The sequence below is a fragment of the Strigops habroptila genome, unplaced genomic scaffold (assembly GCF_004027225.2).
Source record: "Strigops habroptila isolate Jane unplaced genomic scaffold, bStrHab1.2.pri NW_022045629.1_ctg1, whole genome shotgun sequence".
Taxonomy (NCBI): Eukaryota; Metazoa; Chordata; class Aves; order Psittaciformes; family Psittacidae; genus Strigops; species Strigops habroptila.
The window spans coordinates 200,795-215,493 of NW_022651106.1; the positions used below are offsets into that span (position 1 = coordinate 200,795).

At 48.5% G+C, this 14,699-nt stretch overlaps 2 protein-coding genes across 27 annotated transcripts in view; one reads left to right on the forward strand and one right to left on the reverse strand.

The window, feature by feature from the left end:
• Positions 1–1,792: 1,792 nt before the first annotated feature.
• TOX4 (TOX high mobility group box family member 4) overlaps positions 1,793–14,699 on the reverse strand; it is a 23,670-nt gene continuing 10,763 nt past the window's right edge. The window contains exon 9 of the mRNA XM_030475057.1: positions 1,793–1,808. Within this exon, the coding sequence (XP_030330917.1) occupies positions 1,793–1,808 (16 nt within the window). The remainder of the gene's footprint in view (positions 1,809–14,699) is intronic.
• On the forward strand, positions 8,300–12,906 carry SALL2 (spalt like transcription factor 2). 26 transcript variants are annotated; one of them, XR_003989850.1, is made up of 4 exons: positions 8,302–10,095; positions 10,159–10,557; positions 10,600–11,263; positions 12,664–12,902. XR_003989850.1 is itself a non-coding variant. In XM_030475073.1 (4 exons), exons 1-4 carry the CDS (start codon positions 8,368–8,370, stop codon positions 12,873–12,875), a joined length of 2,718 nt encoding a protein of 905 aa, XP_030330933.1. In that variant the 5' UTR covers positions 8,302–8,367; the 3' UTR covers positions 12,876–12,902. The 26 variants fall into 26 exon arrangements, 22 of the variants coding, with proteins under 22 accessions (XP_030330933.1, XP_030330931.1, XP_030330928.1 ...); XM_030475073.1 differs by having other exon boundaries at positions 10,600–10,978; XM_030475071.1 differs by having other exon boundaries at positions 8,302–9,225; positions 9,268–10,557; positions 10,600–10,978.

Below are 14,699 nucleotides of genomic sequence, written 5' to 3' on the forward strand. Positions count from 1 at the left end.
ATAAGAAGCCCTAATGGTCTTATTTATTAGCCCTAATATAGTGGGAATGGTGGATAAATTGAATTATTAGCCTAATAAACTTAATTATTAGCCCTGATAGGCTTATTTATTAGCCCTAATTTAGCAGGCATAGGGGATAAATGTAATAAGAAGCCCTAATGGTCTTATTTATTAGCCCTAAAATAATGGGGATGGGGGATACATCGAATTATTAGCCTAACAAACATAATTATTAGCCCTGATAGTCTTAATTATTAGCCCTAACACAGTGTAGATGGGAAATAAATTGAATTATAAGGCCTAATAGTCTTAATTATTAGCCCTAATTCAGTGGGGATGGGGCACAAATTAATTATAAGCCTAATAAACTTAATTATTAGCCCTAATAGACTTAATTATTAGCCCTAATTCAGTGGGGATGGAGGATGAACTGAATTATAAGCCTAATAAACTTAACTATTAGCCCTAATAGCCTTCATTATTCGCTCTAATGTAGGCGGCTGGGGCTTAAATTTGATTGAAAGGCCTAACATGCGCCATTATTAGCCCTAATAGACTTAATTATTAGCCCTAATTGAGGGGATAACGTTCATTCTACCCCGCAATTCAGGTGCTGAAAGCAGCTGCTGGAATCAAAAGGCCGAAAACGAGAGCCGGGCCTAATTTTGAGCTGAAAAAGGCCCTTTTTGGGGTTTCGGGGCTATTATTGGCTATTTTTGGCAGCAGCAGCTGCGCGGGAAAACCCCAAAGCGGGCGGGTTTGGCCCCAAAAAGGGGCCGCCCCAGACAGAGGGCACAGGAGGGGACCGTCGCTCACCGGTGATGGCTATTAATGCTATTAAGTGGATTCTATTCATGCTATTAATTGTATTAATTGCATTAACTTTATGATTTTTATTCATTATTAATGCTATTCTTTCATATTATTAGTCCCTTTATTTGGTTTGCTATTTAATCGCTATTAGTATTTGATGGGAATCGCTGTTTTTATTGTCATTATTAATCAATGGTCAGAATTTAGACTTATTATTCTTATTGTTTCATTAGGTTATTATCTTGATCCTTTATTCTTTCTTTCTCATTTTAACTTATTAGTCTATTATTTGGGCATTACAGGAAATATTATTAATTGTATTAGCAGGAATATGCGCTCCTTTAGTCTCTTTTCTCATTCTTAGTAGCACAAATACTTCTACTACTATTTCTATTATTATTTCTATTATTATTAGTAGTATTAGTATTAGTTGCAGTATTAGTATTAGTAGTATTATTAGTATTTGTATTAGTATTGCTGTTATTAGTAGCATTCCATAACAGTTTAATTATTATGTGCCACTTTATCTTCTTTTATTATCACCATTAGCACTAAAATAACGATAATATTATTAGAAATGATTAGATTTGTATTAGACTCGATCAGAAATAATTATACTCATATTAGAAATCATTACATCGATATTACAATTATTAGAAATACTTATTAGCGTTCGAAATCATTCTTATTCTATTAGTAGGAGTTATTTTATAAGTCGGAATCTTTTATGAGTGGGAATTGCCTTTTATTACTATTATTATAACAAATTGCTGGTGCGATTAGCATTATTATAGTTTATTATCTATTTTATACCTCTGTTTGATATAGATTTTAGTGGTTTATCATTTTATCATTATGTGCAGCTTTATTTTTCTTTATTATTCTTATTATCAAGACTTCACCCCACTTTATTTTCTATTATTATTATTATTATTATTATTAGCAAAACCTCCCACTTTATTCTCTCCTTTTATTATTATTAGCCGGAACACGCCCTATTTATTTCATATTATTCTTTATTCTTCTCTTTATCCTTTCATTAATTCTTGTTATTAGCACAAATACTTTATCGTTGTTATATTACACTGTTATCATTATCGCTATTATCGTCGTATTCTTGGTAATAATCGCTTTTTATTCTCATTATTACCACCTTTGCAGAAATATGCAGCACTTTATTAGTGGTTAATAATAATGATAATAATAAAATATTTTCTATTATCTATTATATTATATTATATTATATTATATTATATTATATTATATTATATTATATTATATTGCATTGTATTGTATTATATTATACTATTAGTGTTCATATTAGCAGAAATATGGCTACTTTCTTATAATTATTTATATCTTATCATTATTAATATCATTAAATTAATAATTTCTTATAATTATTGATAGTTTATTAGTATTATTAGGAGGAATTTGCAGAGAAGTGAGTTATTTCATTTATTATTAGTAATATTTATTATTTTATATTATTGTTAATATTCGATGTTATTCTATATTCTTATATTTCATTACTATATATATCATATTATTATTGTTATTATTGTCATATTATTACTATTATTATTGTTATTGTTATCATTGTATTATCATCATCATTGTATTATTATTATTATTACTATTGTTATTATGTCCTTTATTTTTCTTATTATTGACAGCAATAAATTCTACCTTATCGGTTCTAATAAAGAGAATAAATGGAGTTAAATGGAATAAAAGAGAAAATAAAGGGAAGAAATACAAGGAATAAAAAGAAATAAAGAGAATAATGAAGAATAAAACAGGGAATAAAAGGAAATTTAATGGAATAAGGCTCCAAATGGAATTAAATGCCCCAAATTGAATTTAAAGCCCCCAAAATCCATGAAATAAAGGCTCAAATTTGAATTAAATGCCCCAAAATTGGATTAAGTTCCCCCAAATCAATGAATTAAAGGCTCAAATTTTAATTAAATGCCCCAAATTCGGATTAAATTCCCCCAAATCAATGAATTAAAGGCTCAAAATGGAACTAAATGCCCAAATATTGAATTAAATGCCCCAAATCAATGAATTAAAGGTTCAAAATGGAATTAAATGCCCCCAAATTAGATTAAATTCCCCCAAATCAATGAAATAAAGGCTCAAAATGGAATTAAATGCCCAAATCAATGAAATCAATGCCCAAAACCGAATTAAATGCCCCCAAATTGGATTAAATTCCCCCAAATCAATGAATTAAAGGCTCAAAATGGAATTAGATGCCCCAAATCAACGAAATCAATGCCCCCAAACCAGCGAAAACGAAGAATTTGCGCGAATTTAAAAGAAATCCCATTAAATTCAGGAAAAAACAATTAAAAAGCTATTAAAAACGGAATTAAAGTGCTGATAAAAGGCAAGGAAATGGGGGGAAAAAGACATAAAAGCAAGAAAACCCATGAAATAAACGACCTAAACATCAATCCCGTTAAATTGAAGGGGCGAAAGGCTCCAAATGTGGAAAAAATCATGAAATTAAACGAAAAACCAAATTAAACGTAATAAAAATAAACCCCGATAAAGAAAATGGAAGGGGGGGGGGGGGGTGGGGGTGCGCGGCTCGCCCCACAAAATGGCGCCTTAATCTGCCTAGCAACGCATTCTGATTGGCTGCTCTGCGCGCCGGGGGGCGTGGTTTCGCCGGGGAACCCGGAAGCGCCTCCCTCTTCTCCTTAGCAACCGCGCCGTTGCCCTTGGCAACCGCGGGGTTCTCCCTTAGCGACGCCGCCATTTCCCTTAGCAACGGCCTCAGGGTGGGTTTAACGTGAGGGGGGGACGCGGTTGAGGGGGGGTCAGACCCTTGAGGAGGCGCTGGGGGGCGGGAGGAACGGGGTGGGGGGGGGCTAGGCCGCAGTGGGGGGGGCTAGGCCCAGGTAGGCCCCCCCACAAGTGGGGGTCCGGGCTCCATTGAGGTCTGTGAAGGGGGGGGGAACGGGTTTTGGGGGGGTCTGGCAGCGTTTTGGGGGGGTCAAGACCAAGTTGGGGTCACTCCATTCACCCCGTCTTCCTTCAGGCCGTCTAAAGGAGAAGAAGCCCCGTTTCAGCGCGACCCCCCCCCCTCCATTTCAGCGCGACCCCCCTAAAGGTAAGAAGAAAGGCCTTAAAATGGGGGATTTGAACCCAAAAGGGAGGGATTTGCCTCAAAACTGAGAGGTCTGCCCCCAAAACGGTGATTTTCACACCAAAATGGAGGGGGTTTCTCCCTTTAAACCCCCCCAATAAGCTTGTTTGTGGCTATTGTTTGATTAACCCCCCCCTCAGGCTTGAGCCCCCCCAAAATAAGAATAAACCCCCCCAAATAAGCATAAAAGCATCAAAAAGAGGTATTTTACCCCCAAAATGAAGCCCAAGGTGCAAATAAACCCCCCCCAAAAGAAATGTTTAGCTTAAAAGGATTTAATACCCCCAAATAAGGATTTAATGCCCTAAAATAGGGAATTAATTCCCCAAAATAGGGATTTAATGCCCTAAAATAGAGATTTAATGCCCCAAAATAGGGATTTAATGCCCAAAAATAGGGATTTAATGCCCCAAAATAGAATTTAATGCCCCAAAATAGGGATTTAACGCCCCAAAATAGAGATTTAATGCCCCAAAATAGGGATTTAACGCCCCAAAAATAGAGATTTAACACCCCAAAATAGGGATTTAATGCCCCAAAATAGGGATTTAACACCCCAAAATAACGATTTAATGCCCCAAAATAGGGATTTAATTCCCCAAAATAGAATTTAATGCCCAAAATAGGGATTTAATGCCCTAAAATAGGGATTTAATGCCCCAAAATAGGGATTTAATGCCCTAAAATAGGGATTTAATGCCTTAAAACGGGGATTGAAGGCCCCAAAATGAAAGAGGTGCCCCCAAATATAAAGATACCCCCCCCCCCAAATAAGCTCACCTCAAGAAAATGCATATAAATGCTTAAAATAGGTATAAACCCCCCCAAAATAGGTGTTTTGGGACAAAAATTAATAGATAATGTCCCCAAATAGGGATTTGAACCCCCAAAATAAGGATTTAACCCCCCAAAATAGGGATTTAACCCCTCAAAATAGGGATTTAACCCCAAAATAGGGATTTAAACCCCCCCAAATAAGTTTAATTCCCCAAAATAGGTATTTAAGCCCCCAAAGAAGTTGATATTCCCCCCAAAATAAATATTTAACCCCTAAAATAAGTATAAATAAGCCTCAAATAAGTATAAATACCCCCAAAGTTAGTTTATAGCCCCCCCAATAAGTTTCTTAACTCAAAAACTAGAAGTTTAATACCTCAGAAATAAGTTCATATCCCCCCAAAATAAGTTGATTACCTCAGAAACCCTCATTAGCCCCCCCCCAACCCCTTTAGGACCTCCCAAACCCCCTTTAGGACCCCTTAAAACCCCTTTAGGCCCCCCAAAACCCCCTTTAGATCCCCAAAACCCCCTTTAGACCCCCCCAAACCCCTTTAGGACCCCCCAAACCCCCTTTAATCCCTCCCAAACCCCCTTTAACCCCCCATAAACCCCCTTTAGGACCCCCCAAACCCCCTTTAAACCCTCCCAAACCCCCTTTAGCCCCCCCAAATCCCCTTTAGGACCCCCCAAACCCCCTTTAGGACCCCCTAAAACCCCTTTAGCCCCCCCCAAACCCCCTTTAAACCCCCCCAAACCCCCTTTAATCCCTCCCAAACCCCCTTTAGACACCCCCAAACCCCCTTTAGCCCCCCCAAATCCCCTTTAGCTCCCCCCAAACCCCCTTTAGGACCCCCTAAAACCCCTTTATCCCCCCCAAACCCCCTTTAGATCCCCAAAACCCCCTTTAGACCCCCCCAAACCCCCTTTATCTCCCCCCAAACCCCCTTTAGATCCCCAAATCCCCTTTAGCTCCCCCCAAACCCCCTTTAGGACCCCCTAAAACCCCTTTATCCCCCCCAAACCCCCTTTAGGACCCCCATAAACCCCCTTTAGACCCCCCCAAACCCCCTTTAAACCCCCCATAGACCCCCATTGACCCCCCAAACCCCCTTTAGACCCCCCCAAACCCCCTTTAGGACCCCCTAAAACCCCTTTAGCCCCCTCCAAACCCCCTTTAGCCCCCCAAACCCCCTTTATCCCCCCCAAACTCCCTTTAGGACCCCCCAAACTCCCTTTAGGACCCCCCAAACCCCCTTTAGCTCCCCCCAAACCCCCTTTAGCTCCCCTCAACCCCCCTTTAGGACCCCCTAAAACCCCTTTAGCCCCCCCCAAACCCCCTTTAATCCCTCCCAAACCTACTTTATCCCGCCCAACCTCCCTTTAGGACCCCCCAAATTCCCTTTAGCCCCCCTCCAATCCCTCTTTAGGACCCCCTAAACCCTCTTTAGACCCCCCCAAGCCCCCTTTTCCCTCCCTTTTCGCCCCAAACCTCCCCCTCCCCTTAATGACGTCACGGTTTGGGGGGGGGGGCTCCCCCCCCCTTACATCCGCCTTGGTCCCCTCCTCTTCCTCCCGGGGGGGGGTCACACACACGGGACTCCCATAGCCATGGCTGAGCCGGGAGGTGGGACCCCCCCTTATCCATCCCTTTGGGGGGGGGGCAGGTCGTTTTGGGGGGAAAAAGGGGGATTTTGGGGGTGGAAATGGGGATTTGGGGTGGAAAATGGTGGGTTGGGGGGGGGGGGAAGGGGATTGGGGGGGAATGGGGCTTTTGGGGGTGGAAATCGTGATTTTGGGGGGGGAAATAGTGATTTGGGGGGGGAATGGTGATTTTGGGGGGGGAATGGTGATTGGGGAGGATAATGGTGATTTGGGGGGGATAATGGTCGTTTTGGGGTGAAAAATGGGGATTTTGGGGGTGGAGAGGTTGGTTGGGGGGAAAAATGGGGATTTGGGGGGGGGAATGGTGGTTTTGGGGGGGAAATGGTGATTTTGGGGGGGATAATATTGATTTGGCTGTGAAATGATGCTTTTGGGGGGAAAATGGTGATTTTGGGGGGTAAAAACGGGATTTGGGGGGGTTAATGTTGATTTTGAGGGGGATAATGGGGATTTTGGGGGTGAATTGTGCTATTGGGGGGTTAAAGGTGATTTGGGGGGCGATAATGTCAATTTGGGGGGGAAAAGGGATTTTAGGGGGTTAATGGTGATTTTTGAGGGTAAAAAGGTGATTTTGGGGTCTTAATGGTGGTTTTGGGGTGATAACATTGATTTGGGGGGGTTAATGCTGATTTTGGGGGGTTAATGGTGATTTTTGAGGGTAAAAGGGGGTTTTGGGGGGTTAATGGTGGGTTTTGGGGGGGATAATTGTGTTTGGGGGGGTTAATGGTGATTTGGGGGCAAATAACAGTGATTTAGGGGAGATAACACTGAGTTTTGGGGGTCCAACAACTGCTTTTGGGGGTAAAACACCTCATTTGGAGGTCCAAAACCTGCGTTTTGGGGTCCAACACCTAATTATGGGGTCCAGCAACTGCTTTTTGGGGTAAACCAACTGCTTTTGGGGGTAAACCACCTCATTTTGGGGTCCAAACCCTGATTTTGGGGCTCCAACACGTGATTTTGGTGTCCCACAGCTAACATTTGGGTCCAAAAGCTGCTTTTTGGGGGTCCAACACCTAATTTTGGGGTAAACCAACTGATTTTGGGGTAAACCAACTGCTTTTTGGTGTCCAACACCTAATTGTGGGGTCCAAAACCTGATTTTTGGGGTAAACCAACTGATTCTGAGGTAAAACAACTGCTTTTTGGTGCCTAACACCTAATTTTGGGGCTAAACCACCTGGTTTTTGTGTCCAACACCTAATTTTGGGGCTAAACCCCCTGATTTTGGTGTCCAACACCTGATTTTGGGGCTAAACCCCCTGATTTTGGTGTCCAACACCTGATTTTGGGGCTAAACCCCCTAATTTTGGGGCTAAACCCCCTGATTTTGGGTCTAAACCCCCTGATTTTGGGTCTAAACCTCCTAATTTTGGGTCAAACCCCCCTAATTTTGTGTCTAAACCCCCTAATTTTGGGTCTAAACCTCCTAATTTTGTGTCTAAACCCCCTGATTTTGGGTCTAAACCTCCTAATTTTGGGTCTAACCCCCCTAATTTTGGGGCTAACCCACCTGATTTTGGGTCTAAACCCCCTCATTTTGGCTCTAACCCCCCTAATTTTGGGTCTAAACCCCCTAATTTTGGGGCTAAACCCCCTGATTTTGGGTCTAAACCTCCTAATTTTGGGTCTAAACCCCCTAATTTTGGGGCTAACCCCCCTGATTTTGGGTCTAAACCCCCTAATTTTGGGGCTAAACCCCCTAATTTTGGGGCTAACCCCCCTCATTTTGGGGCCAAACCCCCCAAATTTTGTGTCTAACCCCCCTCATTTTGGGGCTAAACCCCCTCATTTTGGGTCTAACCCCCCTCATTTTGGGGCTAAACCCCCTAATTTTGTGTCTAACCCCCCTGATTTTGCCACCTCTCCTCCTCCCGCCAGGCCCCCCCGGCTCCACCGCCCCCCCCCCCCCCCTCGCCGCCTCCTCCTCCTCCTCCTGCTCCCCCCCAGCCATGGACGCCGACCCTCCACGGACCCCCCCGGCCCCATCTCCAGCCTTGGGCTCCCCCTTGAACCTGCCGCTGATCCTCGAGGAGCTCCGCGTCCTCCAGCAGCGCCAGCTCCACCAGATGCAGATGACCGAGGAGATCTGCCGCCAAGTCCTCCTCTTGGGCACCCTCCAGCACCCCAAGAGCCACCTCCTCCCGTCGTACCCCCCCAAAACCCCCCCTGCCAAGCCTCACTTCTTCCATCTCCTCCCACCTTTCCCCACCACCACCACCGCCACCACCCGTGGGGGCCTCAAAGCCGACCCGCGCCCCACATCCACCTTCCTCCCTTTGGCCCTTGGGTCTTCTCCAGGTCTCCTGCGCCCCAAGAACGTGGTGCTGGTGGAAGCGGGGACCTCCAGGCACGAATGTGGCTTCTGTGGCAAAGCCTTTGGCAGCGACAGCGCGAGGCAGATCCACCTGAGGTCCCACACTGGGGAAAGGCCCTACAAGTGCAACGTCTGCGGCAACAGGTTCACCACCCGCGGCAACCTGAAGGTCCACTTCCACCGGCACCGCGAGAAGTACCCCCACGTGCAGATGAACCCTCATCCCGTGCCACAGCACCTCGATTACCTCCTGCCGGCCACCCGAGAGCCGCCGATGGGAGCTCAGCTCAAGGGGGGCGACCAACTGGTCCACATGGGCGAGCAAGAGGTCAAGGGGGGCGAGCAAGTCAATGGGGGCAACCAACAGGTCAACGTGGGCAAACAACAGGTCAACGTGGGCAACCAGCAGGTCAATGGGAGCAACCAACAGGTCAACGTAGGCAACCAACAGGTCAATGGGAGCAACCAACAGGTCAGTGGGAGCAACCAGCAGGTCAACGTGGGCAACCAACAAGTCAATGGGGGCAACCAACAGGTCAATGGGAGCAACCAGCAGGTCAATGGGGGCAACCAACAGGTCAATGGGAGCAACCAGCAGGTCAATGGGGGCAACCAACAGGTCAATATGGCCACCCATGATCTCAATGGGAGCAACCAACAGGTCAACATGGGCAACCAACAGGTCAATGGGAGCAACCAACATGTCAACATGGCCACCCATGATCTCAATGGGAGCAACCAACAGGTCAACATGGCCACCCATGATCTCAATGGGAGCAACCAAGAGGTCAATGTGGCCACCCAACAGGTCAATGGGAGCAGCCAAGAGGTCAATGTGGGTGCCCAACAGGTCAACGCGGCCACTCAACATCCTGGTGGGGCCACCCAAGTCAATGTGGGCACTCAACAGGTCAATGGGAGCAACCAGCAGGTCAATGGAGGCAACCAACAGGTCAATGTGACCAACCAAGTCAATGTGGCCACTCAACAGGTCAACGTGGGCACCCAACACGTCAACCCGAGCACCCAACAGGTCAACCCGAGCACCCAACAGGTCAATGGGAGCAACCAACAGGTCAATGGGAGCAACCAACAGGTCAACCCGAGCACCCAACAGGTCAATCCGAGCACCCAACAGGTCAATGGGAGCACCCAGCAGGTCAACGCAGCCACTCAACATCATGGTGGGGCCACCCAAGTCCATGTGGGCACCCAACAGGTCAAGCCAACCAGCCAACAGCTCAATGTGGGCACCCAACAGGTCAACCCAACCACCCAACAAGTCAATGGGAGCACCCAACAGGGCAACCCAACTACTCAACAGGTCCATGTGGCCACTCAGCAGCATGGTGGGACCACCCAAGTCAACGCAAGCACCCACCAGGTCAATGTGGGCACCCACCAGGTCAACCCAACCACCCACCAGGTCAACCCAACCACCCACCAGGTCAACGTGGGCACCCAACAGGTCAATACAACCACCCACCAGGTCAATGTGGGCACCCAACACATCAACCCAACCACCCAACAGGTCAACATGGGCACCCAACACATCAACCCAACCACCCAACAGGTCAACATGGGCACCCAACAGGTCAACCCAACCACCCAACAGGTCAACATGGGCACCCACCAGGTCAACCCAATCACCCACCAGGTCAATGTGGGCACCCAACACATCAACCCAACCACCCAACAAGTCAACGCAACCACCCAACAAGTCAATGTGGGCATCCAACACATCAACCCAACCACCCACCAGGTCAACATGGGCACCCAACAGGTCAACCCAACCACCCAACACATCAACCCAACCACCCAACAAGTCAACGTGGGCACCCAACAGGTCAATACAACCACCCACCAGGTCAACGTGGGCACCCACCAGGTCAACATGGGCACCCACCACATCACCCCAACCACCCACCAGCTCAACCCAGCCCCCCAACTCCACCTCACCGCCTTCCACAAGCTCCTCCTGCTGAAGGCCACCGACGGCCGCCCCACGGCGCGCGACGAGAACACCCCCCCACCGTGGCCCCTCTTCGCCCCCCGCTTCCCGGGCTCCTCGGAGACCTCCAAGCTCCAACAACTGGTGGAGAAGATCGACCCCCCCCCCCCCACAACCACCATCATCATCATCATCGTCATCACCATCGCCACCATCGGACCCCCAACGCCACCAGTGCCGCCGCGTGTTGAGGCACTGGCCCCTCGGGCAACGTGGGGCAATGGGGCGCTGCAAGGTGTGCGGCCGCTGCTTCCCCAGCCGTGGGGCGTGGAGGGCTCGCTGTGGGGCGCACAAAGGGGGGCCCCCCAACTCCTGCCCCCTGTGCCGGAAGAGGTTCGGTGACGGCGGGGACCCCCAGCGCCCCGGCGCCCGGCTCCGTCTGCTGGGGCGGCCGCCCCACGGCGAGGGCACTGGGGGGCGAGAGGAAGATGGGGGGCGCCAGGATGTGGGGGGAGAGGAGGAGGAGGAGGAGGAAGAGGAAGGAGGAGGAAGGGAGGAGGAAGGGGAAGAGGATGTGGAGGTAAGAAGGGGGAATGGGGGGGGGGAAGGGAAAATGGGGGGGGTTTGGGGGGAATTGGGAGGAAATTGGGGGGGGTGAAGGGAAAAGGGGGGAGATTGGGGGGAAGTTTTGAAATTGGGGGGGAACTAAGGAGAAATGGGGAGATTTGGGGGGAAATTGGAGGAGTTTTGGAAATTGGGGGGAATGAGGGGGGAATTGGGAGGAACTAAGGAGAAATGAGGGAATTTGGGGGGAATTGGGGAAGTTTTGGAAATTGGGGGGAATTGGGGGAAACTAAGGAGAAATGAGGGAATTTGGGGGGAGTTTGGGGAAATTAGGGGGGAGTTTGGGGGAGTTTTGGAAATTGGGGGGAATTAAGGGGGAAATTGGGGGAAACTAAGGAGAAATGGGGAAATTAGGGGGGAGTTCAGGGGAAATTGGGGGAATTGGGGGGGGTTTGGGGGGAAAAAGGAGAAATGGGGGAATTTGGGGGGAATTTGGGGAAATTAAGGGGGAGTTTGGGGGAAAACAAGGAAAACTGGGGGGAATTTGGGAGAAAACCAAGGAAAAGTGGGGAAACGAGGAAAAATGGGGAAAATAGGGGGAAATTGGGGGGTATTTTGGAAATTGGGGCAAATTTGGGGGAAAGGAAGGAAAACATGGGAAAATGAGGGGAAATGTGGGGAAAACTTTGGAAATTAGAGGAAATATGGGGAAAACAAGGAAAATGGGGTGAAAATTGTGGAAATTACAGGGAAAATGAGGAAATTTAAGGGAAATTGGGGGAAAATGGGGAAATTGGGGGGGAATTGTGGAAATTATGGGGAAACTGAGGCAATTTGGTGGGAAATTATGGGAAACTGAGGAAATTTGGGGGAATGGAGGAAAATTGTGGAAATTATGGGGAAAATGAGGAAATTTGAGGGAAATTGGGGGAAAATGGGAAAAAAATTGTGGAAATTGTGGGGAAACTGAGGGAATTTGGTGGGAAATAGGGGGAAACTGGAAATATGGGGGAAATATGGGGGAAATTGGGGGGAAATGAGGAAATTTAAGGCGAATTTGGGGAAAAACGTGGAAATTGGGGGGAAACTGAGGAAATTTGGGGGAAATGGAGGATAATTGTGGAAATTACAGGGAAAACAAGGAAATTTGGGGGGAACTGGGGAAAATGGGGAAATTTCAGGGAAATTTCAAGGAAATTGGGGAAAATTGTGGAAATTGTGGGGAAACTGAGGAAATTTAAGGGAAATTGGGGAAAAATGAAGAAATTTGGGGGAAGCTGGGGGAAAAAAAGGAGAAAACGAGGGAATGTCAGGAAAAGCAGGGAAATCCCTCGGGAATAAAGGGAAGAAGGGGGGAATGGAAGCAAAGGAGGGGAAACTGAGGCACAGCAGCACTGACACCCCCTTTCCCCACAGGTCCCCCCCCCATGGACACCGTCAGGACCCCTCTGGAACCAGCCCCCCCCCAAAGCCCCATTGGGGAGCCCCGAGGAAGACGAGGGGGGGGCTCCAGGGGATGGAGACCCCCCAAAGGAGGCGGAGGGGGACCAGTAGGTCAATGGGGGGTGATGGAGACCCCCCCAAATCCCCCTCTGCTGCACCCCAAGCTCCCCCTAACCATAGCTTAGGCCATTAAAGCCGTTTGATGACTCCAACCCCTCCCCCCCCCCGCTTTTTGTGTGGGAATGGACCTAAAATGAGGGAAAACGACCCAAAAAGGCGAGGGGGGGATGTAATCTCAGGGGACAAAATGGCGGCCGTTGCCATGGCGACCGCGTGGAGCCGGCGCGCAAGATGGCGGCGGTTGCTATGGAGATAAGCGATAACAGTCAAGATGGCGGCGGTTGCCGTGGAGATACGCGCCCGCCCCCAAAATGGCGGCGGTTGCCATGGGGACGGCATAAAGAGGTATTGCCAGCTCTAAAGATGGCGGCGGTTGCCATGGCGATAAGGACCGGCCCCCAAAATGGCGGCGGTTGCCATGGCGATACGCGCCAAACTTCAAGATGGCGGCGGTTGCCATGGGGATAAGAGCCAGCCCCCAAAATGGTGGCCGTTGTCATGGAGACGGCATAAAGAGGCGGTGCCAGCTCTAAAGATGGCGGCCGTTGCCATAGCAATACGAGCCAGCCCCCAAAATGGCGGCCGTTGCCATGGCGATAAGCGCCAGCCCCCAAAATGGCGGCGGTTGCCATGGCGGTACTCACCAGCAGTCAAAATGGCGGCAGTTGCCATGGGGACGGCACATAGAGGCGTTGCCAGCCTTAAAAATGGCGGCAGTTGCCATGGCGATATGCGCCAGCCCCCAAAATGGCGGCGGTTGCCATGGCGATAGTCGCCAGCACTCAAGATAGCGGCCGCTCCCCCATAGCCCGCTCGTCCCTTTGCCCTCACCCAAGATGGCGGCGGCGGCTTCGCTCCTCAGCGGCCACTTCCGGCGGTGCGTCCGTGAGGGGAAGGCGGCGGTTCCCGGTTCCCGGAGCCCGTTCCCGGTTCCCGGAGCCCGTTCCCGGTTCTTGGATCCCGGCTCCCGGCGCCATGTCGGACACGTGGAGCTCGATCCAGGCCCATAAGAAGCAGCTGGACTCGCTGCGGGAGCGGCTGCAGCGGCGGCGGAAGCAGGACCCGCTGGGTGAGGGCGGGAAGGGAGGGGGGAACGGGGTGATTAAGGGGTTAAGGGCGTTAATTAAGGGGGTTAATAAGGGGCAATGCAGGTAATGGGTTAATTAAGGGGTTAATGAGGGGCAATGGGGGGTAATTGCGGTAATGGAGGGGATTAAAGAGGGTTAATGGGGCAATTAAGGGGTTAAGGGGGTAAAGGGGCGGGTTAATGGGGGTAATGGGGTTAATGAGGGATAACGGGGTTAATGAGGGGTAATTGGGTTAATTAAGGGGTGAATGGTGTAAATGGGGGTAATGGGGGTAATTGAGTGGGTTAAAGAGGGTTAATGGGTGGTAATGGGGTAAGTAAGGGGTTAATGGGGGTAAAAGGGGGTGAATGGGGGTAATGGGGGTAATTAAGGGGGTTAATGGGGACAAAGGGGCGGGTGAATGGGGGGTAATGGGGTTAATGAGGGGTAATGGGGTTAATTAAGGGGGTTAATGGCAGGTAATGGGGGAAAATGGGGGTAATTGGGTTAATTAAGGGGGTTAATGGGGGTAAATGGGGGTAATGGGGGTAATTGAGGGGGTTAAAGAGGGTTAATGGGTGGTAATGGGGGTAATTAAGGGGTTAATGGGAGTAAAGGGGGGTGAATGGGGGTAATGGGGTTAATTAAGGGGGTTAATGGCACTTAACGGGGTTAATTAGGCAGATTAATAACCATTAATGGGGTTAATGGCACTTAATAGGGTTAATTAGGGGGCTTAATAGCCATTAATGGGGGTAAATGGCACTTAATAGGGGGTTAACACTAATTAAGGGGATTGATGACGTCAATAGGAGTTTACGG

What these genes read in the sequence shown, in the direction of transcription:
- SALL2 (XM_030475062.1), top strand. Translation starts at nt 8,368, where the DNA reads ATGGACGCCGACCCTCCACGGACCCCCCCGGCCCCATCTCCAGCCTTG. An exon ending in GGGCAATGGGGCGCTGCAAG is followed by an intron (nt 10,979 to 12,663) that starts GTGTGCGGCCGC and finishes CTTTCCCCACAG; the next exon opens with GTCCCCCCCCCATGGACACC.